Genomic DNA, 25,665 nt, shown 5'->3' on the forward strand with positions numbered 1-25,665 from the left:
ACTTCTGATAATTTCTCCCAAACCTGCTGTGGTACACCACCTTTCAGTAGAAAGGAACTCCATCCTTCCAGTTGCTTACCCTAAAAAAAAAAAAAAAAAAAAAAAAAAAAAAAAAAAAAAAAAAAAAAAAAATCAAAGCATAAAACAAACACAGAAACTCTCTCTCTCTCTCTCTCTCTCTCTTTTTTTTTTTTCATAGCCTACATTTAGTCCATTGGGAAATGCTAATGTTTATGCCTTCAGAATATGTCCAGAGTTTGACTACTCCTCACTTCCACCAATACCACTATGGTCTCACTTACCATCATCTCTTGTTTGCAGTATTTCACTAGTGTTGTAACTGGTTTTCTCCTTCTGCCTTGGCCTCCTTACAACTTATCGTCTGCATAGTCACAGTAGCCATCCTAGAATATGCCTGATATGCTTCTACTTTAGGGCACTATACTAGCTTTCCCCTCTGCTTGGATTGCTTCTCATAGACATCCGCTTAGCTTGACTCTTTCATCTATCTTGCCTTTGCTCAAATATTGCTTTCTTAATTAGGTATATCAGTTTTTTAGAGCTGCTATAATACATGAGTACAAACTGAGGGACTTGAAACAACAGAAATTTACTCTTTCTCAGTTCTAAAAGTCAGAAATCTGAAATCAGTGTAGTGATAGGTATCTCAGTCTGTTCAGGCCACTATAGCAACATACCATAGTGTAGCTGGTTTATAAACAATAGAAATTTATTTCTCACAGTTCTGGAGGCTGGGAAGTCTAAGATCAAATCATGGGAAATTCCCTTGTGTGGTGAGGGTCTGCTTTTCTGGTTCATAGACCACTATCATCTTCTCTCTGTGGCCTCACATAACTGAATGGGTGAGGGAGCTCTGGAGTATCCTTTAGAAGGGAGTCTCCGTTATAAGGGCACAAATCCCATTCATGAGGCTTCACCCTCATGACCTAATCACCTTCTAAAGTCCCCACTTCCAAATACCATCACACTGGGGATTAGGCTTCAACACACAAATTTTGGTGGTGGACGCAGGGAGACACAATCGTTCAGTTTGTAGCAATAGGTTGGTTCCTTCTGAAGGCTCTGAGGGAGAATCCATTCCATACCTCTCTTCCAGATTCTGGTGTCGTTCTTGGCATTCCTTGGCTCATAGCTGCGTAACTCCAATCTCTGCCACCATATTCATATGGCCTTCCTCTTTGTATAACTGTGCCCCACATCTCTCTCTGCCTTTCTCTTATAAGGTCATCTGTCCTTGGATTAAGTGCCCACCCTAAATGCAGAATGATCCCATCTCAAGATCTGTAACTTAATTACTTCTGCAAAAATCCTATTTCCAAATAAGGTCACAATAATATGTTCCAGTTGAGTTTGGGGTAAGGGGAAGCACCACTCGCCCCACCTCATGTGGCCTGCCTGACCATCTGTTTAAAAATGTGATCTTCATTCCCCATTCTACTTTTTACATCAGGTCCACAATCGTTGGACCTGAGTGTGTTTTGGAATTTAGACTTTTTGCATTTTAGGAAGATTATATGTTACACACTCTATATAATATACTAGCCTTAGTGGGATTTTGGCCATTGCACCATTATTAAACACATTAATGTTTCTGCAGGGAAACATACGGCTACTTATATGAGGAGATAAAGTATATATGCAACTTACATCAGTTCAGGTTAGATTTTATTCCTCGATTAGTTTGTGCCAAATTTAAAGAAAAACTTTGCGTCCTTTTGTTTATTATTTACTTGTTTATTATGTTGTCTGTTTATAATTTTTCTTCCATCTATGCAACTTGTATTACATGAGGGCAGTATCTTTATCTTTTTTATTCCTGATATATCCCAAGCTCTTAGAGTAATCATTGGCATGTGGTAAGTGCTTACTACATATGTGAATACCTCTTAATATTGCTTGTTCCAGGAATGTTCTGGAAATTAGGGGCAGAGAAAACAAGAGACAAAAAAAAATTCAAAAGATATAGAAGGGAAAATGTTTGACATACCTTTTAGATCTGCTGTTGCCTCTCATTTCAGATGTGCCAGATTTGGGGCAAAGAGCCTTGGTGAATGAACATTTGTGAATTAAATAATAGAATTACATAGACAGTTATACTCATTGAAAACACCTTTACACTGATAAATTTTAGGCATGTGAACAATATTTAGTTCTTTTTTTACCAAAGGCTTAATAGTTTTTGGGAATAATTCAGGAAACAAACTGTCATCTTCTTGGATTTAGGGCGATACAGAATACATGATATACCCTCTATATTTATGTAAGACATCTAAATTTTAAATCTTTTTCACTACTGATTTTCATAACACAATTTCTTTCTCTGTGTCTTTGTGGGAGAATTCTTAATAAAAATACAAAAGTATGTAAACACTGTAGAGAATTTTAAAAATAAGTTTTAGTCAATGATTAGAGGTTAGATTTTTCTTTTTTTCTCTTTTTCCTTCCTTCTTCTCCCTCCTTTCTTCTCTTCATTCCTCCCTTCCTCCCTTCCTTTCTCTCTCTCTTTATCTCTTTTTTGAGTATGTCCATGCAACAGTTATTTAAAACACACACACAATAATTAGCTTGCTATGGTATGTCTCTATATATTGTAAATATTTGGTAATGACCTAAGGTACCAATTGAAGATGACTAATTTTATCAGTATTTTCAGTAGAACAGCTATATTCTCCTGATGTGAGACTCTCTCTACCTTAATGATTTGAAATACAAATGCACATGTAAAAGCCGTATTATTTTTTCACATGCATCTGGAAAGACCGTTAAGAAAGGATGAATGCTTCTAGGTGTTGATAATAATCAAACTGCGCAATAAAAATTTGACTCTGTTTCAAAGGTAAGTCTCAATCCCACTCCAGCTGACACTGAAATTCATCCATTCACTTCCCCCTTTGTATTATCATTTCATTTCTACTGAGTCCTTTGGCAGTGTCTTTAAAAAGTACTCCACTTCCTCTCACTTCCTTTTACAGGTAAGCAAACACATAAACACACCAACCAACTAGACAACCAACTAGACAACAGACAAATAAACAAACTATTTTGAACTAGACCTCTACTGTAATTACTAAGCTGTACCTCTGTCTTCAATTAGTTCCAAAACCCTGACCCTGTAGCTTATATAAGGAGCTTCCAGTTACAGATTTGCTCTTTGCCTGATCACTAGGCAGTCTGATTTCCACTGCTACTAGTATTTTTGTGGTGACCTGGAAAAGGTTGCTAATTATAAGACTAGAAGTTTGCTTCAAACATCTTTTCTCTATTTGGTGGCTCAATAGCACTGAGCACTATAAGTGTCTAATTAATTAAACTTGATTTAGATGATCCTGGTTAATCTTGTGATCAGTACCATCATCATTTAACTAAATACTAAAAGGTTGCTTCCTGAGCATGCATGATTATTGTTATATAAATCAAATTAATATCTTTATTAATAAGTTACTATATACATTCTTCAAATGTACCCTTGCCATTTATTTTCTGGGCTTAAGTTAAAAGAGCAGAAAGACTTCCACATTCATCTATTCACATATATTTTGAGCACCTTTCATTGTTCTAGATGTGGGCACAGTGATGAGCAAAACATATAATGTCTCACATGGAGCTTGCATTTTAATGGAATGTAACAGAAGGGAGACAGACAATTAACAAATAAAACAACACCAGCCTGACAGTATATCAGCGGGTAATCACTAGTAAGAAAATATGATAGGGTTATGGGTCAGAGAGGGATCTTTAGATAGGATTTAGATGGGATTTTTACATAGGTGCCCCTCTTAGAGGATGTAATATTTGACGTGAACCCTGAAGGGTGGAAAGAAGCCAGCAATGTGAAAAACATAGGAAAAAGTGTCCCTAGCAGAGAAAATTGCAAGGGCTAAGACTTTGCAAGTTTTTGAGGAAGAAAAAGAATGTCAGGGAGTCTGGAATGTTGTGAACAAGGACAAAAAGCTATGAGACGATGAGGTTAAAGAGTAGACTGTGGCTGGGTAATAGAGGGTTTGCAGCCTTAGAAGTTTGCATTAGATCCTAAGTATAATGGGAAGTCATTAGAAGGTTTAAAAAGTAAGGCAGTGACATGAGCTGATTCATGTTTTGAAAAGATCACTCTGGCTTTGTGTGGAGAATAGAAGAAAAGGAGCAGTTTTTTTCCCCAAAAAAGTTTGTCATATTTGTAATTTGAAATGTAATATGTTGGAAAGCACAATGACCTGCTTCCTTATGTACCACTCATTGAGATTTAGCCCTTAGCACTTGGCCTATCACTTGGTAAGCATTCAATAAATATAATTAATGGTCTATACATACAGCATGGAATTAGGTTTTTTTTTTAAAGGATATATGCCCTGAACAAATGCATAACCAGATCACTTTTAAATGAATTTAAATGTGATGTCTCTCAGATTATAGACTCACCTTTGTAAAAAAGCACATGGAAATAAATGTAAATGGTTATGACAATGGATTTTCATTCAGTCCCTCAAATACTTGAGTGCTTAGCATGTACTACACACTCTGGCAAATTGCAAATGAAATCAGATATGAACATATTCTTCAAGAAGCTTGCATTAAAGTTCAAAGGCTCAAAAAAAAATTACATGTTTTTGTAACTCTGGTAAAATTTATTTTTATCAATATTAATAGCTAAATTATATAGTCACAAAAATTTGTTTTGAGTTGTATCTAAAGACATGGCGCATTTCATGTTTCCATTGGTACTTCTTTGACAAGTTCAATTCTAAATGAGATCCCAGAGCAGTTCTATCTTTCCCTCAATTTACTTGAGCTCCATTTTGTTTTTTCACAAAGTATGATAATATTAATTTTCCTGTTCCTATATATCATTTGTTTGAAGTCACTTTTCTACATAAGTTTTATGTCTAGAACAATAAGAGACTGAAGAGGTTGATCTCAGCTGCAGCTTTGCTATGTGCTGCCCTCGTATTCATTTTCTGTGTTGAATATATTATCTCCTGTCCAAGTAAAAAAAAAAAAATTGCCCTTCTCTTCCCTTCTTCTATCACTTTCAATTTTCATTCATGTAGTCTTGATTGTTAAATCCATTTTACTTTATTTAATTTTAATTTTTCATTTTTACATCTATTTTTGCAAGACTAATTTTTGAGATTTGCATACGGTTTATTTATAACTAACAATAATTATTTACATTTTTTTCTGTCATTTCAACATCAAGCAATTTGTACTTTTATATCATGATGGTGATTTTCTGTTTTATTATTTTATCTCCTAAGCAGTTATAGAATAATTATACTTAATAGAATATGCTTAACATACCTTGCATATATTACAAATATACTCTGTTACCTTCTCACACAATTACTATTTTTTTTACTTTTTTTATTGGTTATTTATTTTTGAGAGAGAGACAGACAGAATGTGAGCAGGGTAGGGGCAGAGAGAGAGAGAGGGAGACGCAGAATCTGAATCAGACTCCAGGATCTGAGCTGTCAGCACAGAGCCCATCATGGGGCTTGAACTCATGAACTGTGAGATCATGACCTGAACTGAAGTTGGAACGCAACCAACTATGCCACCCAGATGCCCCTTGCACAATTACTTTTGACTGGGTAATAAACATTATCCCCCAAAGCCTTTAAAGACAATGCATAAATGGTTTGTGGTATTAAGTAACACAGAAACAAAATTTGAGGTAAACCTGTTTTTTTGTTTCAAGCATAGATAATTGGAGGGATTTTTCTTTTATCTTGAAATTCATAAATTTGCAGTGATACATCTAGATGTTACTCTCATTTGCTTTGGGAGGAACTTGGACATTTAAGTCTATACACTCAGGTCTGTCTTAAATTTGGAGAAGGTTGATTTCATAGATTTTTTTTTTCCTTTTTTATGGTTCTGGAATTTCCTTTATAAGTAGATTTGATCTTCTTGTACACCTTCCAGGATTCTAATCAATTCTTTTTTTTTTTTTAATTTTTATATGTTTATTTATTTCTGAGACAGAGAGAGACAGAGCATGAGTAGGGGAGGGGCAGAGAGAGAGGGAGACACAGAATCCAAAGCAGGCTCCGGGCTCTGAGCTGTCAGCCCAGAGCCTGATGCGGGGATCGAACTCACAAACAGTGAGATCATGACCTGAGCCGAAGTCAGTCGCTCAACCAACTGAGCCACCCAGGCACCCCTCTAATCAATTCTTCACATCGTTGTTCTCGTTGTTTTTCCTGTGAGTTCTGGGTGAATTTATTGAGTTTGTCTTTTGGTTCCCTTCTTTGATTTTCTGTAGTATCCAATCTGTTGTTCACTGTGTCTATTATAATTTCAAATTTGAAAAGCATTATTTTTATCCCAAGCAATTATTTCCGATCATATATTGTTGCATTACTATTATTGCTTGCTTTAATTCCTCTGATACAATATTCTGTTAAGTCTTATTTGGACTGTGAATGAAAATTTCATTTTTTAATCTCTTGATATAAATGCTTCCGATGCATCCAGTGGCTGTGACCCAGCAGACTCTTTCTTTGCACTTTCTTATATTGCAGAATCTTCTCACACATCTGACTTTTGTCAGTAAGTTTGGTCAAATATTGGAATGTTACCTGCTCACATTGCATTTTACTATTTCCAGATATGCAGAAGATAAGTACAGAGTTAAAACTGTGTGCAAACTCAGAAATAAACATTTTTCATCTAAATCGTCTCTCTGGACACTGACAGTTCTCCTGCGATGTTCATAGTATGATGAATTTCCCATGCTACACACAAGATGCTAAAGTGCCCGGTATTTCTATCATACTGCCTGCCAATGGCACTTCACTGCATCTTGCCAACCCCATGCCAGTTTTCTGCTTGCTCTAGCCACTGACATTTGGAATGATCTTTGGTACTTCCTTGAATAGATGCTTCCAAATGGAGCCTACCAGCAACAGTGAAAAATAGCCCATCTGTGTGGAGGCTGGTTGTTTCAGGCTTTGTCTGTTCTCCTCTGCAACTTCATTGAGTGAAGGGATTTTTGTGGAAATCCACCAAAGCCTACTCCACTTACTTCTCAGGAAAAATAACTGTACTCAGAAGTAGTTCAGAAGATTGACCCTCAGTGTTTCCTTTAGCCTATTTCCACTACTGTTAAAAAGCTTTGATGTTTCTGGCTTGGGAGTAGCACCGTTTCTTGGTTTGGGGCCCACATATAAGGTTTCTTTTATTCTTATACACAGGTATTCATTTTTAATGAGCATATGGAACAGGGGAGAGTAGACACCTGTGCACATATATAAACATCTGGAAGTCTCAATTTGAATTAATTTTAGCAATATAAACACTCATTTTCAAATTTAAAAATCTGGCAAGAGACACAGCAATCCAATGTGATATGTTTGCATTAAAATTACCATAGAATCCAATTAAGATATTGAAGTAATGTTATAAAGTCTAGGAAATATTGTCTCTTAATACTCAGAAATAGTTCCATGAAACCTAACAGCATTATGCTTTTCTTTTCTCTTCCGGGTTGTCAGGATGTTAATATTTAAATGACAGCAAATGTAAAGTAAATGGTGTTTTATGAACGTGTTGATTATATGTAACCTTCTACTCTTCAAATTGTAATTTCAGGCAAGAGTAACTGATGTTGCAAGCACAGTAAGGGAGGAGTGCACATCTATGGAGCTTGGTGCTAAGGGTGGTGCATCCAAATGAATTGTTTAGGAACTTGTCTGATTTAATTTTGTCCATCAGGACTTTATACTATTGGCTGAATTATTAAAATTGTAGTAGGAAGGTTTTTTCTTTTATGGATCATGATTATAAAGTATATTTTAGCTCATATGTCACAAAATACTGTTATTTTATTGTTAAGTCAGCTCCCTGGATTTAAATTCAAAAGCATGAGATTATAGAATAATACCAGTCAGATTGATATTTGAAGGGCCAGTTGAGATTGGACAAAAAATGATAGAATCAAAAAGTAGAAAGATAAAATAGGAAATTGCTCAATTATTACAGTGGAGGTAGACTACTGTTATCAGTGAGTACATCAGCCTTTAGTTCAAATAGAACTAAATTCTATTCATAGAATTCACTTCATTCATAGTTGATCAAATGCCTTTCCTCTTAGCTATTTCCAGAGTTGCCTATCTGTAGTTTTTATTATAGCCAACTTGTCAGTTTACATTAAGAGAAAAGAACGGACTTGCTTCTTTTACAACGTGATACTAAGAATTTGCCATTTGCAAAATCTGAATTAGTGACCCCTATCATTTGGGGCATTTATTTTATCAAGCTTACCAACCTTGCTCTGAACATTTGTATTCTGTACTTATGTTCTATTGTCTAGCAGTAACTAGCATAAATATGTAATTATATGGTTTGTTTTTTTGTAATTGATTTCAAAACACTCTATTATTATGGTGCTGTTTGAATTGTGTTTACTATATCAACATAAACATATAAATTGAGTCAAATTATTTGCTTGGTTAACTGCAAACCACAAGTTATTACAGTGTTGTCAGTTTCAAAATGTTACGTGAAAATAAAAGCATTTATTTGATTCCCTTTGTTCAGACCTGAACCTCAAAAACTTTGCATTATTTCCTATAGAATATTAGGCACAACTTTTGGACAAGCAGTAGATATATACTGTAGCACCATGCAAGGACCTCACATAACTAAGCATGCTTTATAATTCTCACAGAGGCTTGTGGCTTATTTGTAGGTGATAACTTATGTTAAATTCCAAAATAATTTTCCCTTTGCCTAAACCTCTGACTTGTCCAGCATACACAGAAACAACTTTACAATTAGAAAATTTTAGGTATTGGTGCTCTTGGGTGGCTCAGTCGGTTAAGCATCCCACTTCGGCTCAGGTCATGATCTCACGGTTCATGAGTTCGAGCCCCGCATCGGGCTCTGTGCTGACAGCTCAGAGCCTGGAACCTGCTTCAGATTCTGTCTCCCTCTGTTTCTACCCCTCCTCCGCTCAAGCTCTGTCTCTCTCTCAAAAATAAATAAACATTAAAAAGACAAAAAAAAAAAAAAAGAAAATTTTAGGTCTTTTTATTTAAAACAATGAGCATTCTTCACGACGTTTCTTTATGATAGGTAACCCAATCATAATTTAAATTGATGTGTTAGTCTGGTAGGCAACAAAATTGTCTATAAACAATCTTTTATATAATCTGTTTCATAATCTTTTCTTTAACTGGTTCTCTTCAGGGTTTTAAATAGACAAACTAAAGATGTGTGATTTTTCTAGCTTCCTTTAGCCACCTGATTCTACTACCTGCCTTTAGTTTCCTGCCTCCTCTCCTGCTGACCACCTTTGTCTGCCCGGGTGTGTGCCTTTCTCTTCATTCTCCATCTTTGCTTCTCTGCCTCTAGTGAATGAAAAGGGCAAATTTAAATTCACATCCAACGTTCAGAGCCAGAACACACAGAATATTTCATTTTATAATCCTTGCATTAAAAAAACATTGCATTAATAATTGACAAGACATGACTGAATTACCTTGCATTTCCATGAAAGAAGAAAAGAGGCTCTGAGGAGTTCAGTTGATTATTTTAATCTTTTTTTCTTGATCTTACAGTTCTCTTCTCCTTGTATACCTACAATTTAACTAAGAACAACATATATGGGATTTTGTGAGAAATCTCTGTCAAATGGGTAAAAGGACATTCTTCGTAATGCGAAAGCAACTGTGAAAGAAGTTTCTTTTCAGTTTATTACCAATGCAAAAGCAAGTCTCTTTGGGGACTGGCAGCTCAGGTGTGTGGGTGTGTGGTATTTCCCCGTTAATGTTTCTGAAAAGAAGTGAATTGAGGGGAGTTCACTATAGCATTCTCCATATGAGTCCAGGCCTTGATTTTGTGCTATATATGAGCTAGAGATCATGAATGATCTTAAGATATTATATCATTCCTTTCTAGGACCTCAACTATAACAACTAGGACAATAATCTTAACATTCTATTTTAGTATAATCAAACAGAAGATATACATAGGAGCAAAAAATATAATTTTTCTTTTGTACTAGACATTCTTTAGTTAAAATTATAATCCATTTATAAATATATGGGGCAGGGTAAATTTGTAATGAAGACTCTCTTATACCATTCATTCATTGAATGGTAGTAGTTAATGAGCTCGTATTATATGGCTCCCGGGGATACCAAATAAATATACACTGTTATCATTCTAGATAAGTTCAAAATCCAGTGTCAAAGACATATAAACAATATTAGCAGGAAAGGAACTATATAAAATTAGTATTTTCATGGTAGAAGCTGAAGAAGTAAGTAATAAGTAAGAGCTTTAAAGATAAAAAACTGCAGGTTTATTTAGAAAGAACATTTCAGGGAGCGCCTGGGTGGCTCAGTCGGTTGGGGGGCCGACTTCGGCTCAGGTCATGATCTCGCGGTCTGTGAGTTCGAGCCCCGCGTCGGGCTCTGTGTTGACAGCTTAGAGCCTGGAGCCTGTTTCAGATTCTGTGTCTCCCTCGCTCTGACCCTCCCCTGTTCATGCTCTGTCTCTCCCTGTCTCAAAAATAAATAAATGTTAAAAAAAAATTAAAAAAAAAAAGAACATTTCAGAATGAAGACTTGATGTGAATAAAAGCAGAGTGATGTAGAAGTGAAGTGGTTAAGGAAATAAAGAAATGCCCAGTTTGTCTCATTTGTATGGGAAGCTGTGGCTAAGAAAAAGCCAAACCAAAGTTATGAAGACTAACCATATCCTTTGTATGCCACAAAATCCTTGCTAGAATGTACATAATATTAGATAGTATTTGTTTATATATCACTCAGCAGGTTATAGGTAGTTACATATTAACTGGCTCCTTCTTTATCTTGATTCTGTGAACAATAATTACTAAGTAAATATAAGAGAACCAAATATTGATTTCTTTATATATAGAAGTCAACCACTTAGGGAATTCAGATATTCAAAAGGTACCTTCTCGGTCTGTTGAAGTACTCCTGGCCTTGCACTCTGAGCCTAGCACCCAGCCCTGGCATGGCCCCTGGATCAGGCCACTGGCTTTCTTGTGGCCATCTTCCATAAGTACTCAGTCCGGGAAGGCGACAAGAAGACCCTGAGTGAAAAGGAGCTGAAGGAGCTGATCCAGAAAGAAAGAGCTCACCATTGGCCTAAAGCTGCAGGATGCTGACATTGCAAAGCTGATGGACTGACAGATGACCTGGACAGGAACAAGAACCAGGTGGTGGTGAACTTCCAGGAATATGTCTCCTTCCTGGGGGCCTTGAATTTGATCTACAGTGATGCCCTCAAGGGCTGAAAATAAATCAGGAAGGTGGAGACACCCTCTACTGGGCCTGCCTAAGCCAAATCCAGTGGTGTTTTTTTTTTTTTTTTTGGTGTTGTTTTTTGTCAAATAAATATCCTTTTTTTTTTTGGTCAAATTTAAAAGAAAAAAGCATTATCTGATCATTACTTAATTGATACTATCTCTTAGAGGCACTATTTTTCTATTAAATAAGAAAATAAGAAAAACAATTTCTGTTATCATAAGAGAATGTTCCTTTAAATATTAAATTGCTGGGGAAATACTAGTAAATGGAATTACAAATATTGTAAATGAATTCCATAATACCACCAATTAGGGTTTTACCCAGAATGGCAAAGGTAGCTTCAATATAAATTGACTTTATAATGCAATATTTCACTCTTTGAAATAAAAATTTAGTAATGTTAATAATCATTTCTAATACAATTGAGAATAGTAAAATATTTTTGGCATGTCGTGATATACACTAAAACCTTAGCTAACATTAAAACTATAAAGATATTATGTACAAAAGTCAAGAACTAAACTAGGGTGCCCATTATTATTAATAGTAAAAATTGCTCGGGGCGCCGGTTCGAGAGTTCGAGCCCCGCGTCCGGCTCTGTGCTGATGGCTCAGAGCCTGGAGCCTGCTTCGGATTCTGTGTCTCCCTCTCTCTCTGCCCCTTCCCCGCTCATATTCTGTCTCTCTCTCAAAAATGAATAAACATTAAAAAAATTAAAAAATAATAAAAACTGCTCTTTAAGTTCAACTAGGGAAGCAAGATATGAAAGAGAAATGAATTATATATATATATATATATATATATATATATATACACACATATATATGAAGAGAAGATATATACAATGTATGTCTATATATATAGAGAGAGAGAGACATAAAAGTATGATTATTTGTATATACATATTTTCCCAATAAGTCCAAAGGCATATGCTTGGTGGCCAGAGAACAACATCAACGAAGTGAAAATTCAAAATCATTCCTATGTTCCTGCTATCTTAATGTCAAAAACAAACAAACAAACAAAAAACCCAAAAAAAACCCAAAACATTAACAACTTGGAACTAAACTTAGCAAGATATGTATGGGTTCTTTAAATAAAATTTTAAATACTAGTTTTATATATTTAATTTTGATCAAAATGTCAATAGTTGTTTAGAAGTTTTGGGGGTAAAAAAAAAAACACCAGACAGGACTATTAAAGGAAAAACAAATATTGACAAAACTATGAAACTAGTTCTACCAGATATTGAAGCATTTGCAAGGCACCAACAATTAAAATATGTAACTGGAAGTCAAACTAGTAGAATTTAATACACTACCCCAAATTAGAGGCTATCATACATCAAATGGACAAAAGTAGAGTTAAAAAATTGGTTAGATATTTTAGAATTGTGATTTTAATTCATAGTTTACCCAAATAATTTCAGATTCATTAAGGAGTTATTTTTTTTTAATCTTCAAGATATAGAAACTAAAATAAAAAGAAAATAGCATATCCATTTGTCAAATTAGTAAATAAATGCAACACAATATACCTGTGGTAGTTAGGATAAATGAAAGAATGCACATTTCTAGAAGGGATGTAAATTCATATAAGCATTTTGGAAGACAGTTTTACAACATACATCAAAAAACTTGAAAGTTTGAGTAGCCTGGCTGACTCAGTTGGTAGAGCATGTGACTCTTGATCTTAAGGTTGTTAAGTTCAAGTCTCACATTGGGTGTAGAGATTACTTAAAGATAAAATCTTAAAAACCTTAAAATTTTATGTTAATGCTAACCAGTAATTTCTGATGATCTAATAAAATATTTTAATTCAGAAATAAACTTTTATATATAGGGTAGGGTAGAATTATTTTTACAGCACAGAATTATCTGTAATGTAATCTAAAATATATATACTGTATGCTTTCAAATAAATTAAAAGTCATAAAAAATAATTAAAGGAAATATGAGAAAATTTTAACAAAGATCACATCTTCAGTGGAGTCCTTGGCTTTTTTTTTTGAATTGCGTAACAGTTTTGCATATGTGTATAATTTTTTTTCAATGATTATATGTTACTTTTAAAATTAGGGAAAAATTTACTAAAATTGTAGAAAAATTAATAGAATAATTAACAATAACTATATAACTAAAAATTAATAGAATTATTAACAGTAGAAATTGTTGAATATGTTTGAATATGGAGGGAGAGGGAGGGGTGACTAAAGAAATAACTTTTAAAGTCAGATATAATATCAGATAAAAATATCATTAGCAAAAGAAAAACACTAAAAATAAATTTGAATTCTGAGAATATAAAAAAGCAGATAAAATGAGCAAAGACTTAAATATATATGACAGAAGGTTTAATATATATGAGATATTAACCTTTTCTCAAAAACATCAGTGGGTTAGGTAGTAAATGTTCCAACCAATATATACATAAAGGCCATGAACAGACAACTCAAAAAGGAAGAAATACAGGGATTAAAAAAAAAAGTATATGAAACCTGGTTTATAATCAAACAAATGAAAATTACAACAGCAAGAAAGAGTCATTTTTTACATTCCTTTTTTCTTTTATTTATTATTACTTTTTAAATTTCTAGTATAGTTAACATATAGTGTTATATTAGTTTTGGGTGTACAATATAGTGATTTAAACAATTCTACATATTACTCGGTACTCATCATGATACGGATACTCATTAATCCCCATCACTTATTTTCATCTGTCTCTCCACACACCTCCTACTCTGATAATCATCAGTTTATTTTCTATAGTTCAGTGTCTGTTTCTTGGATCTCTCTCTCTCTCTCGGTTTCCCTTTGCTTTTTTGTTTCATATATAAATGGAATTATATGGGTTTGTCTTTCTCTGACAGTTATTTCACTTAGCAGTATACTCTCTAGCTCGATCCCTATTGTTGCAAATGACGAGATGCCATTCTTTTTTTTGGCTGCATAATATTCCATTGTGTGTATATATACACCACATCTTCTTTATCCATTCATCTACTGATGGACACTTGGGCTGCTTCCATTTTTTGGCTATTGTGGGCAATGGTGCTATAAACACAGGGGCACACAGGGGTGCATGCATCTCTTTGATTAGTGTTTTTGTATTTTTTGGGTAAATACCCTGTAGTGCAATTACTAGATCGTAAGGTAGTTCTATTTTTAACATTTTTTAAAAAATATTTTATTTTTAAATAATCTCTACACCCAACATGGGGCTCAAATTCACAACCCCAAGATCAAGAGTTGCAGGCTCTACAGACTGAGCCAGCCAGGTACCCCTATTTTTAACTGCATGAGGAGATTCCATACTATTTTCCACAGTGGCTGCACCAGTTTGCACTTCCACCAACAGTGCAGAAGGATTCCTGTTTCTCCACATCCTTTCCAGCCCTTATTTTCTTGTGTGTGTTTTTGATTTTAGCCATTCTGACAGGTATGAAGTGATATCTCATTATGGTTTTGATTTGCATTTCCCTGATGATGAGTGATGGTGAGCATCTTTTCATGTGACTGTTGGCCATCTGTATATCTTCTCTGGAGAAATGTCTATTCATGTCTTCTCTCCATTTTTTAAATTGAATTATTTATTTTTGGGGGATGTTGAGTTGTATAAGTTCTTTATATATTTGGATACTAATGCTTTATCAGATATGTCATTTGCAAATAACTTCTCCCATTCAGTATGTTGCCTTTTAGTTTTATTGTTTCCTTTGCTGTGCAGAAGATTTTATTTTGATGTAGTTCCGTAGGTAAATCCCACTTGATTGTGGTAAATGATTTTTTCAATGTATTGTTGAATTTGGTTTGCTTGTATTTTGTTGAGGATATTTGCATCTATATTCATTACATATATTGGCCTGTAGTTTTCTTTTTTTGTTAGTGTCTTTATCTGGTTTTTGTATCAGAGTAATGCTGGCTACATAGAATTAATTAGAAAGTTTCCTTTCTCTTCTATTTTTTTGGAATAGTTTGGGAATAGATCTATAAACCCTCTTTAAATGTTTGGTAGAATTCACCTGTGAAGCCTTCTGGCCCTGGAGTTCTGTGGGCTGAGAGTTTTTTTGATTACTGATTCAACTTTATTGTTGGTAATCAGTCTCTTCAGATTTTCTATCTTCCTGATTTGCTTTTGGGAGATTCCATGTTTCTAGGAATTTATCCATTTCTTCTAGGTTGTCCAATTTTTTGGCGTATAATTTTTTATAATATTCTCTTACAATCTTTTTGTCTCTGTGGTGTCGGTTATTTCTCCGCTTTCATTTCTTAGTTTATTTATTTGAATATTCTCTTTCTCTCTTATTGTTTGTTTGTTTGTTTATTTATGATGAGTCTGGCTAAAAGTTTATCAACTTTTTTGATCTTTTTAAAGAACCAGCTCCCAGTTTTATTGATCTTTTCCATTGTGTTTTTGTTTGTTTTGTTTTGTTTGTTTTGTTTTGTTTGTTTTATTTTTGTTTTGGTTGCTTATTTGTTTGTTTGGTTTGGTTTGGTTTTAGTTTTAATTTTGTTTATTTCTGCTCTAATCTTTATTATTTCCTTCCTTCTACTGGTTTTAGGTTTTATTTGTTGTACTTTTTCTAGTTTGTTTATATGTAAGTTTATGCTGTTTATTTGGGATTTTTGTTGCTTTGTGAGGTAGGCCTGTATTGCTGTAAACTTTCCTCATAACAGATTTTGCTGCATCTCAAAGATTTTGGACAATGGTGCTTTCGTTTGTGTACTTTCCAAATTTTTTCATTTGTGTACTTTCCAAATTTTTTCTTGATGTCGAGTTTCATAGTGCCTATGGTCAGAAAAGATGCATGGTATGATTCAGATCTATTTGAATTTGTTGAGACTAGATTTGTGTCCTTATATGTGATCTATCCTGGAGAATATTCCATGTGCACTTGAAAAGAATGTATATTCTGTTTTAGGATAGAGTTTTCTGAATATATCTGTTAATATCCATCTGGTCCAGTGTGCCATTCAAAATCACTGTTCCCTTGTCTGTCTGGATGATCCAGCCATTGTTGTAAGTCAGGTGTTAATGTCCCCTACTATTATTTTATTACTCCTGAGTATTTCCTTTATGTTTATTATTGATTGCTTTATGTATTTGGGTGCTCCCATCTTGGGTGCATAAATATTTACAATTGTTATACCTTTTGTTGGATTGCACCTTTTATGATTATATGGTATCCTTTATTGTCCTTTGTTACAGGCTTTGTTTTAAAGTCTATTTTGTCCAATATAAGTATTGCTACTTTGGCTTTCTTTTTACTCCATTTGTATAATAAATGTTTCTCCATCGTGTCACTTTTAGTTTGCATGTGCATTAATTCTGAAATTAGTTTTTTGTAGACAGCATATAGATGGGCCTTCTTTTTTTTTTAATTCTTTCTGTCACCCTTTGTGTTTTGTTTAGAGTTTTTAGGCCATTTACATTCAAAGACATTATTGATACATGTGTATTTATTCCTATTTTTTATTTGTTTTATGCTCTTTTTGTTTTGTAGTCCCTCTGTGTTCCTTTCTTCTCTTGTTCTCTTATGATTAACTGGCTTTCTTTAGTGAAATATTTGGATTCTTACTCTTCATTTTTTGCATATCTATTACTATTTTTTTTATTTGTGGTTATCATTTAGTTTATATATAATATATTCTGCATATAGCAGTGTATATGAAGTTGATGATTGCTTAATTTTGAACCCATTCTTTTCTCTTTCCCACATTTCAAATATTTGGTATTGTATTTTACTTTCTTTTATTTTGTGCTTCTCTTGATTGATTTTTACAGATATACTTAATTTTCTTGCTTTTGTCTTCCTATTTTTCTCACTCTTTTTTCCCGTGCTCACATAGTACCCCTTAACATTTCTCGTAGGGCTGGTTTAGTGGTCATGAATTCTTTTACCTTTTTTTGTCTGTGAAACTCTTAATCTCTCCTATTCTGAATGATAGCCTTGCTAGATGGAGTATTCTTGCCTGTAGTTTTTTTCCTTTTCAGCACTTTGAATATATCATGCCACTCCCTTCTGGCCTGCAAAGTTTCTGTTGAAGAATCAGCTGATAGCCTTATGGGGTTTCCTTTGCATGTAACTATGTTATTTTCTCTTACAACCATTAAAATTCTTTCTTCATCACTATTTACTGCCATTTTAATTACTATGTGTCTTGATGTGGACCTCCTTGGGTTTAATTTGTTGAAGAATCTTTGTGCCCCCTGATTTTGGATCTCTGTTTCCCTTCCCAAGTTCAGGATGTTTTTAGCTATTATTTCTTCAAGTGCATTTTCTGCACCACCACCCCGTCTCTCCCTTCTCCTTCTGGTATCCTTATAATGCAAATGTTATTATGCTTGAAGATGTTGCTGAGTTCTCTAAGTGTGTTCTCATTATGCAATATTTGTTTGTCTCTTGTCTGTTCAGCTGGTTTCCTTTCATTATTCTATCATCCAGTTCACACTGATACATTCCTCTGCCTCCTGTAGCTTACTATTTATTCCATATTTTGTATTTTTAATTTTATCTATTGAGTTTCCCACCTCTGATATGTTATTTTTTATCTCTTTGTTAAGGTTCTCATTGATGTCCTCCACTCTTTTCTCAAGTCCAGTGAGTATCTTTATGATCATTACTTTAAATTTTCTATCAGGTGCATTACTTATTTCTGTTCTGTTTAAATCTCCTGCTATGATTTTGTCCTCTTCTTTCTTTTTTTTTTTTTTTTAATTTTTTTTTCAACGTTTATTTATTTTTGGGGACAGAGAGAGACAGAGCATGAACGGGGGAGGGGCAGAGAGAGAGGGAGACACAGAATCGGAAACAGGCTCCAGGCTCTGAGCCATCAGCCCAGAGCCCGACGCGGGGCTCGAACTCACGGAGCGCGAGATCGTGACCTGGCTGAAGTCGGACGCTTAACCGACTGCGCCACCCAGGCGCCCCTGTCCTCTTCTTTCATTTGGGACATATTCCTCTGTTTCCTAATCTTGTCTACCTCTCTGTGTCTGTGTCTGTGTTTTAGGAAAGTCAGCTACGTATTCTGCTCCTATACCTAGTGGCTTTATGAAGAAGAGATCCTGTTATTCAGTATCCCCTCTTCACTAGAACCTGGCACTTCAGGAGAGTATCCTATATATGTTGCTTGCACCGTGCTGTTGTGTCTAAATTGCTTTTCCTTTCAGTCCAGTCTTCTGCAGTGTCTGTCTGCCTGTTCTGCTCTGTGCTTGCTCTCTGTGATGTTAGTGGAACTCAGGCAGGCCAGCTCTGAGGGGGCTTGCCTGAGGGGAACTCAGGGGTGGGACAGCAGTATTAGCAAAATGTACAATGAGCTAGTTTTAGGCCAGATCTTCCAAAGGAGAGCACATAGTGGAGCTGGGGTTGTGGTGTATTTGCACTGATCCCAGGGCCCAGACCAGCAGACATGGAGTGAGTCCTTGGGAGAACTTGTTGGCAGGGTATACTGCTAGTAGGTTAGGTAGCAAGTGTCTGTGCAGCACTGCCTTCCACAGGTGGCCCTGTGTTTACACTACAGGATAGAGGAGGAAAATGGCATCTGCCATCTCCTTCATTCCGAGAGAAGTCCCCAACATGCTCCAAAATCCATATAAACAGATCTCCCTACTGTTGCCTCAGGCATTGTGCAAATGCTGCTTCTATGTTACCTCTCTGTGGGCTGCTATCTTTTTAAAGGTGAGGACTCAGCTATCCCTCCTCTTCGAGGCACACCTAGTGCTGAATCAGCTGACCTTTGAAGGTCCAGGTTCCAAGTCTCCCTGGTTATGCAAACTCACAGAATTCAGCCCTTCTGGTTTTCAAAGCCAAACTTTATGGGGATTTGTCTTCCCCAGGTAGGCTTCCTGGTGCAAGAGACAATTTCTCTCCCCTCTCTGTGCTTGCAGCTTCCTCCCTTCTATGGGGAGCTCCCCACCAAGTGGTTTCTGCCTTCCCTAACCTGCAATGCAGTTTCTCTACATGGAGTTGTGGAGTTTGTTCTGCCAGTCTTCAGATATTCTCTAGTTTATTTACATGGTTGTGAGTGATATCTAGTTGTAAGCATGAGACAGGGTGAGCTTAGGGTACTGGTACTCTGCCAGGTTCCCAACCTCCATCTCATCACATTTCATAAGTGAGCAAATAATTATAAACCCAATACTGGCAAGAGTATGCAGGCATATTTTGTTGATAAAGTATAACCAGGACAATTTTTGCCTAGAAATTTAGAAGCCACACCGATGACTTAAAAATCTTCTACTTTCTGTCTCAGTAATTTCACTTCTGGGAGTCTTAATATAATATTCCTAAAGTATTGTGAAACTATGAAAATATGGTCATTATTATGTTATATATTAGAAAAAATAAAGGTAATGGATAATTAGGTTAGAATTCATTCACGTTTTACTTGCTGGAATGCTATTTAACTATTAAATTGGTCAGGAAATAAATGCACACCTATACACACACATGCATATACATATATACGTACATACATACATACATACATACATACATACATTCACATATTACACACATATATAAGCACAGGGGTATATTTATATGATTGTGTTAATTGTAAACATCAAGATTAAAATAGGTTATGTACTTTATGCTTACATTTGTATGAAATATTTATGTGAAAACAAGACTGGGGGAGGTAAATTACAAAGTATTACTTCTTAGGTATTCAATATACAAATGGAGGATATTCCTAATTTTTTTTTGTTTTTTCTGAAATTTTATAATCTGGTTATTTTAATTTTTAGGTAAATTAAATGAAGAAAGAAAAGAAAGAATAAAGGACAGGAGAGAAGGTGGGAGGGAGGAAGATTTATGTTTTCCTCCAGTAAACATAACATTGATTGAATTAAGTGAATTTAAGATGCGACATTAATGAATAGTTTGAAGAAGGCAAGGAGGGTTGTCTGTGATCGTTAACTTTGCTCTAAAAAGGAACATTAAAAAATATTCCTTTTATTTTCTGATAAAAAAAGGACAGTTCTGCTTCTTTGTATTTTTCCCCCTTTGTATTTCTAATAGAGAAATTGAAATTTCTCTAATAGAGAAATAGAGCTCTAGCATTAAAAATATGTGGGCATCAGGGATATCAAAGAATTATGTAGGGGGAAAAAAAAAGTGACTTGGCTATTATTCCAAATCATCTACTTCCTTTAGTTTGTGCCATTTTCTGGAATTTGTAAGTCTAGTTATCTACTCTAGCTTTGCATTTCTAAGCGTTTCCTCCCGAGTGAATGTAGCTTTTATTACAGCTCTCCAAATCTATGGTCCTTGAGCCCATATGAATTAGCACTAAAAACATGTTTATAATTTTGGAGTAAAATAAGATTATATATTCAAAATTTAATATAAGGCCTTTTCACTTACTAGTATCCTTCAGTTTCTTAGCACATCAAAATTACAGGCTTGTTTATACACATGGGCACAACCCAAGACTGAAAATTTTCCTGTGAGTTTCACAGGAAGGAAGTAGTTTTGTGATATCTAGAAGGGAAATATGTCATATACAGTTAGGGTTAAAATTTAAAAAAAATCAACAAATTTCAAAAAGCCATTTGAAAAGTATACTAATACATTTGAAAAAATTTATATCATTTGTTCAGTAAACACTTAGGGTATTTCTTGGCATATCTATATCTATATCTATATCTATATCTATATCTATATCTATATCATCTGTATCTATCATCTATTTATCTAGGTATATACTGTACATATTATTTTATGACTGGAAAAAATAGCTTAAATTTTATTTTTTTCAGCTTTTTCATCTATAAATTAGAAATAATAATAGTATGTAGCTGTATTTTATTAAGGTGTTATGAGATAATACACATGAAGTGCTTAGAAGAGTGTCTGGCAAATAAAAGGGTTAAAGAAATGTTCACTGTTGTTATCATTACTATTTTTGATTGCCAGGATATGTTGACTTTTTTTAAATTAAATATTACATTTTGGAAGTTTGTTGCATAATGGCAAAAGAACCGTTTAAGCTAGAATAATATATTTCAGTGTAACTAATACCTTACATTTCAATAGGAAGAAAATCATATTATTTAATTTTATTCTCATAGTTAGATATTAAATCAGAAAAATAAAAAAAATCTATAATTATACAGTTAATAAATGGCATATGTGAGACTTAAGTTCTAATTTTGGCGTTTCTTCCCAGATACTCCATTGTGACTTTTTAATCTGAATTTACTATTTAATTAATCATTTAAATATATAATTTTATAAAAATAAAATCCTAAATAATTCTGGAGGCAGAAGACCCATAAAGACACTTGAATGTTTATACTTGAAATCAGTATATACAACTGTGTTATAAAAGTGAAACTAATTTGATAATTTTGTTTATTTAAATCTGTAATCTCATGCTTGATACAGTGGCCAGGGGTTGAAAGTGTCAGCTGTCAAAATATAAATTACTGAAGTGTATCTTAGGGAGAAGTGATGGTGTTCAGACTTACCAATCATGTGGCAAATAATTAATATGTATCAGGGACTGTAATTTCAGATAATATGGAGAATTTTTCAATCATTCCCAAACTATTTGTGTGCATTATCTGAGATACACTGCTTGATAGAGATTCTCAGAAATACATGAACCCTATTTCTATGATACCCTAGTAGCAATAGGAAAATGTGGTTAGCCAGCCTGAAACCTCTATCTTACTTATTTTTTTTAATTTTATTTATTTATTTTAAGAGACAGGCAGAGAGAGGGAGGGAGAGAAAGAATCTCAATTAGGCTGCACGCTGTCGGCACAGAGCCTGAATACGTGAGAATATGACTTGAGCTGAAATCGAGAGTCGGATGCTTACCTGAGTGAACCACCTAGGTGCCCCTGTATCTTACTTCTGATGGCAAAAGTGAAACTAACAGACAGAAATTATAGGTTGGCAGGTTTATGCATAATATAAAAAAGTTGTTTCTAATTGCTCATGCCTATGAGTTTACTCATAAGGTAAATCCCTATTGTAGAATGTGTAAACACATGCTTCATGCCCTCTCTGCAGAGATGTTTTAGACTAGCGTCAGGCTAAAACTGTAGAGTTGGGCTAGGCCCTTCAACTCTAAATTCTAGTATTCTAATAGAGTAGATATTAGCCAAAATATAGTCAAGAAATACTCCTTAATTGGTTTGATAGGCACCAACAAAAATGATTGTTTTCTTAAACCTCTTTAAGAATTTAATAGTAATAAGACTCAATAATCAGTAGTGTTCTAAAGTTTTTGAAATAGTTGTTTGCATATTATCTCACTTAATGTACCTTTTGAAATTCATTAATTTTAATTTTTATATCCAAACTTTCTATTTACTTCTTCCAATTAATGTATTTGCACCTTTACCAAAATTTGATCTGAAAATATGCAATGTTCACATTTTGGCATTGATTTTAGAATCTTGCACACATTTTGACTGATTTTTTTCCCCCTATAATATAGTGGAAGTTGTTTCATTCAATACTTTCATGGCTGGCATTTGTTGATTTATTGAAAAAGTCATTTTTAACTGAGAAATCTTACAAATGATGAATATATACCTAATTTTTATGTATCAATCTATCTATGTTAATTAGTGCACATTTATTTACTATATTTGGGGTCCATTGATTGAATTTCCACATAGCTCATCTTCCTTGCATTAGTCACATTGAGATGATTTGCAGTTTTGTTAATTTCATAGTGGGACATAACTCAAGAAACTTCTGAAGTAGTCTGAATGAAAAATACTTCTGGACCCCCCCCCCCCACTTTCCCTCTTCCCTAACCACTACTGTGTATCAGTTAGGAATGCTTCAATTGCAAATAACCAAATAAATCTTCTATAGCTTACATAAATTCCCTCCTTCTTTCTTCCTTCCCTTTTTCCAATTTTCCTTTTTTCCCCCTTAATTCATTCCTTCTTTCCATTATCTTATTAAAGAAGTTTGGAGGTAAGTGATGGGTGACATTAGGATAATCACATTCTTTCTGAACTTCTTCTGGCCTTGACCCTATAGTGAGTCACGAATGGGTGCCACAGGTCCCAACATTAGGATTATGTTCTAAATGCATCTTTCCTCCTTATGAAGAAAGCAACATTTTCTTACTTGCCACCAATTAATGAATGTTTATGTGTCATTGATCAAAATGGTGCCAGATGACTCTATCAGTTTGTTAGTATTTTAGCTGACCCAACCCTGTGAATTCTTAGAATGGATAGTCTGGGAATGGGTGTTGGGTTAGCAAAGCAGCAATATCTGTCAATCCTATCTTTTACTAACTTCTCTTTTCTGAACTACTCTAAAGTACTTAATATTCATAGATTCAACTACTTTTTGCTACTTATCTTTTGTTAGTATTTGTAGAAATTAAGTTGCATAATTATAATATTATATACAACTGGAAAATGAGTGTTTTGAGAATAAATATAAATGGATTTTGGCAAGCATGCAGCTCACTGATAAGATGAGAAGTGTATGGGGGCGCTTGGGTGGCTCAGTCGATTACGCATCCAACTTAGGCTCAGGTCATGTCTTGCGGTTTGTGGGTTTGAGCCCAGCATTGGGTTCTGTACTGACAGCACAGAGCCTGGAGCCTGCTTCATATTCTGTGTTTCCCTCTCTCTCCGCCCCTCCCCTGCTCATGCTCTAACTCTCTCTGTCTCTCAACAATGAAGAAATATTAAAAAAAAAAAAAAAAAAAAAGAAGAAGTGCATGGGTATATTGAAGAATCGCTACTGGCTGGGAGAATTCAGTGTTTCCTGGAAATCAGTTGAATGTATTTTAGAGGGAAATTTATAGGTAATCCAGGAATGGGATTAAGTGGTGGCTGGCTAAAATGTACATTCCAAAAGCCCTAATTTAAATCCAGAGCAATGCAAAATAGATAATTCCACTTATCCATGGGCTCTTCAAAGGGCTGGCCCATATCTTGTTCAACTTGTGTCTCCAATAGGCAGCATATATCCAGTACATGAAAGGCCTCACTAAAAGTTGCATTGAGTAATGGTGATGATAATGATGATGAAAATGTTAGAATACTATATTCCATGATATGGTACCATATTAGTAAGAATCTAAAAGAATTTGTTCTTAGCGATTTCTTGTTTATAAGTTCTTTGAGTGAAACAGTTATCACTCTCATTTGTCAGATGGAAAGTCTACTTTGGTTTGACATCCTAGGATTTGGCATTGTTTGCTAGGCAAGTAAATGCCAAAACCCACCTATTTCCTGTATAATCAAACTTTCCTGCACATTACTAACAGTCCTGGATTGTTTGGCTAATTGCTGAAAAGGACTACAAAGCCCAAAACAGCAAAAAAACAACTCTTTCATCGAATACATAATAGTAAAAGCAATGGACTGTAAATATTTAAGTGGGAGAAAATGTTGCATGCTTTTTTTGTTAGAGACCAGAAAACTTGTGTCATTTCCTTTTACAAATGAAAGAGCTTCCTATTTCTGTTTGCTAACAGCTGGAACTGCCACTACTTTTATTTTGTTGTTCCCATACTCTTTATAGCATGAGGCAATAATTCACTCAATTTATGTGAAATAGTTACATCACCAGTTTTGCTGCTCTCTATATATTCATGAGGTTTGATGATGTTGTTCTAATTATTAAGGATTTTTTCCCTACATTATGTGGGATAAGGTAGTTTGAGTTTTACATTAGCTAAATTCAGGATAGGTCATATATATAACATTAAAGCTTTTGTTCATGTTCCTTGTGGGACTGATGTATGAATAGTTCAAAGATGTCAAAGTTAGTCATTCTGTAACATTTTTCCTATTTTGTAATGATAGAATTTATAACATGCCCACTGGTAAAATTTTATATATCTAATAGATGTCAATAATAATTATAAATATTCCAGATTTACTATAATGTCTTACTTCTAGTTCTTCCAGAAAGCCATGCTAAGTTTTTCAAACCATAAAGCTTTATATAGCTGACACCACCCAAACTTCCAATGGTTATCCATATGCTCTATCATTTAACTTCCTACTTAAATGCTGGTTGCTCTGGGCAACAGCACAACTAATCAATTGTAAATTGCTTACCTTGGATTAGAATTTTCTTTAACATTGTCACTTTTCTGGAAATCACCATCCCTAAGAATGTAATAGTTAAGAACTTTGAGAAATTTGAGAATAGATTTTATAATTCATGTATTTTCTACTGTATATTTCTGAAGTTAATCGGTAGCAATATAGTGTGATGGGTAACAGGTATTAAAGAGATGGTATTCATTAATAAACCTTTTCATAAGATAAAAAAAAGCATAATGACAAGTAAAGCTTTAAAAATAAAACATGAGGGGCACCTGGGTGGCTCAGTCAGTTAAGCTCCGACTTCAGCTCAAGT

General features: G+C 34.4%; 1 protein-coding gene and 1 pseudogene across 7 annotated transcripts in view; both read left to right on the forward strand.

The window, feature by feature from the left end:
- NAALADL2 (N-acetylated alpha-linked acidic dipeptidase like 2) overlaps window positions 1-25,665 on the forward strand; it is a 1,363,282-nt gene that overhangs the window by 449,112 nt on the left and 888,505 nt on the right. For 2 of the 7 annotated variants that reach the window (XM_086674748.1, XM_086674743.1), the window contains one exon: window positions 17,868-17,904. The exons of the other annotated variants lie outside the window; for them this stretch is intronic. Coding sequence is in view for 1 of the 2 variants with exons in the window: in XM_086674743.1 (XP_086530869.1) it covers window positions 17,868-17,904 (37 nt within the window). In the remaining variant the exon portion in view is untranslated. The remainder of the gene's footprint in view (window positions 1-17,867; window positions 17,905-25,665) is intronic. 7 annotated transcript variants of the gene reach the window in all.
- Window positions 10,268-11,863, forward strand: LOC147577304 (protein S100-A6 pseudogene; annotated as a pseudogene).

This window comes from Puma concolor, chromosome C2 (assembly GCF_028749965.1).
Source record: "Puma concolor isolate L17-30 chromosome C2, mPumCon1.1.hap2, whole genome shotgun sequence".
NCBI lineage: Eukaryota > Metazoa > Chordata > Mammalia > Carnivora > Felidae > Puma > Puma concolor.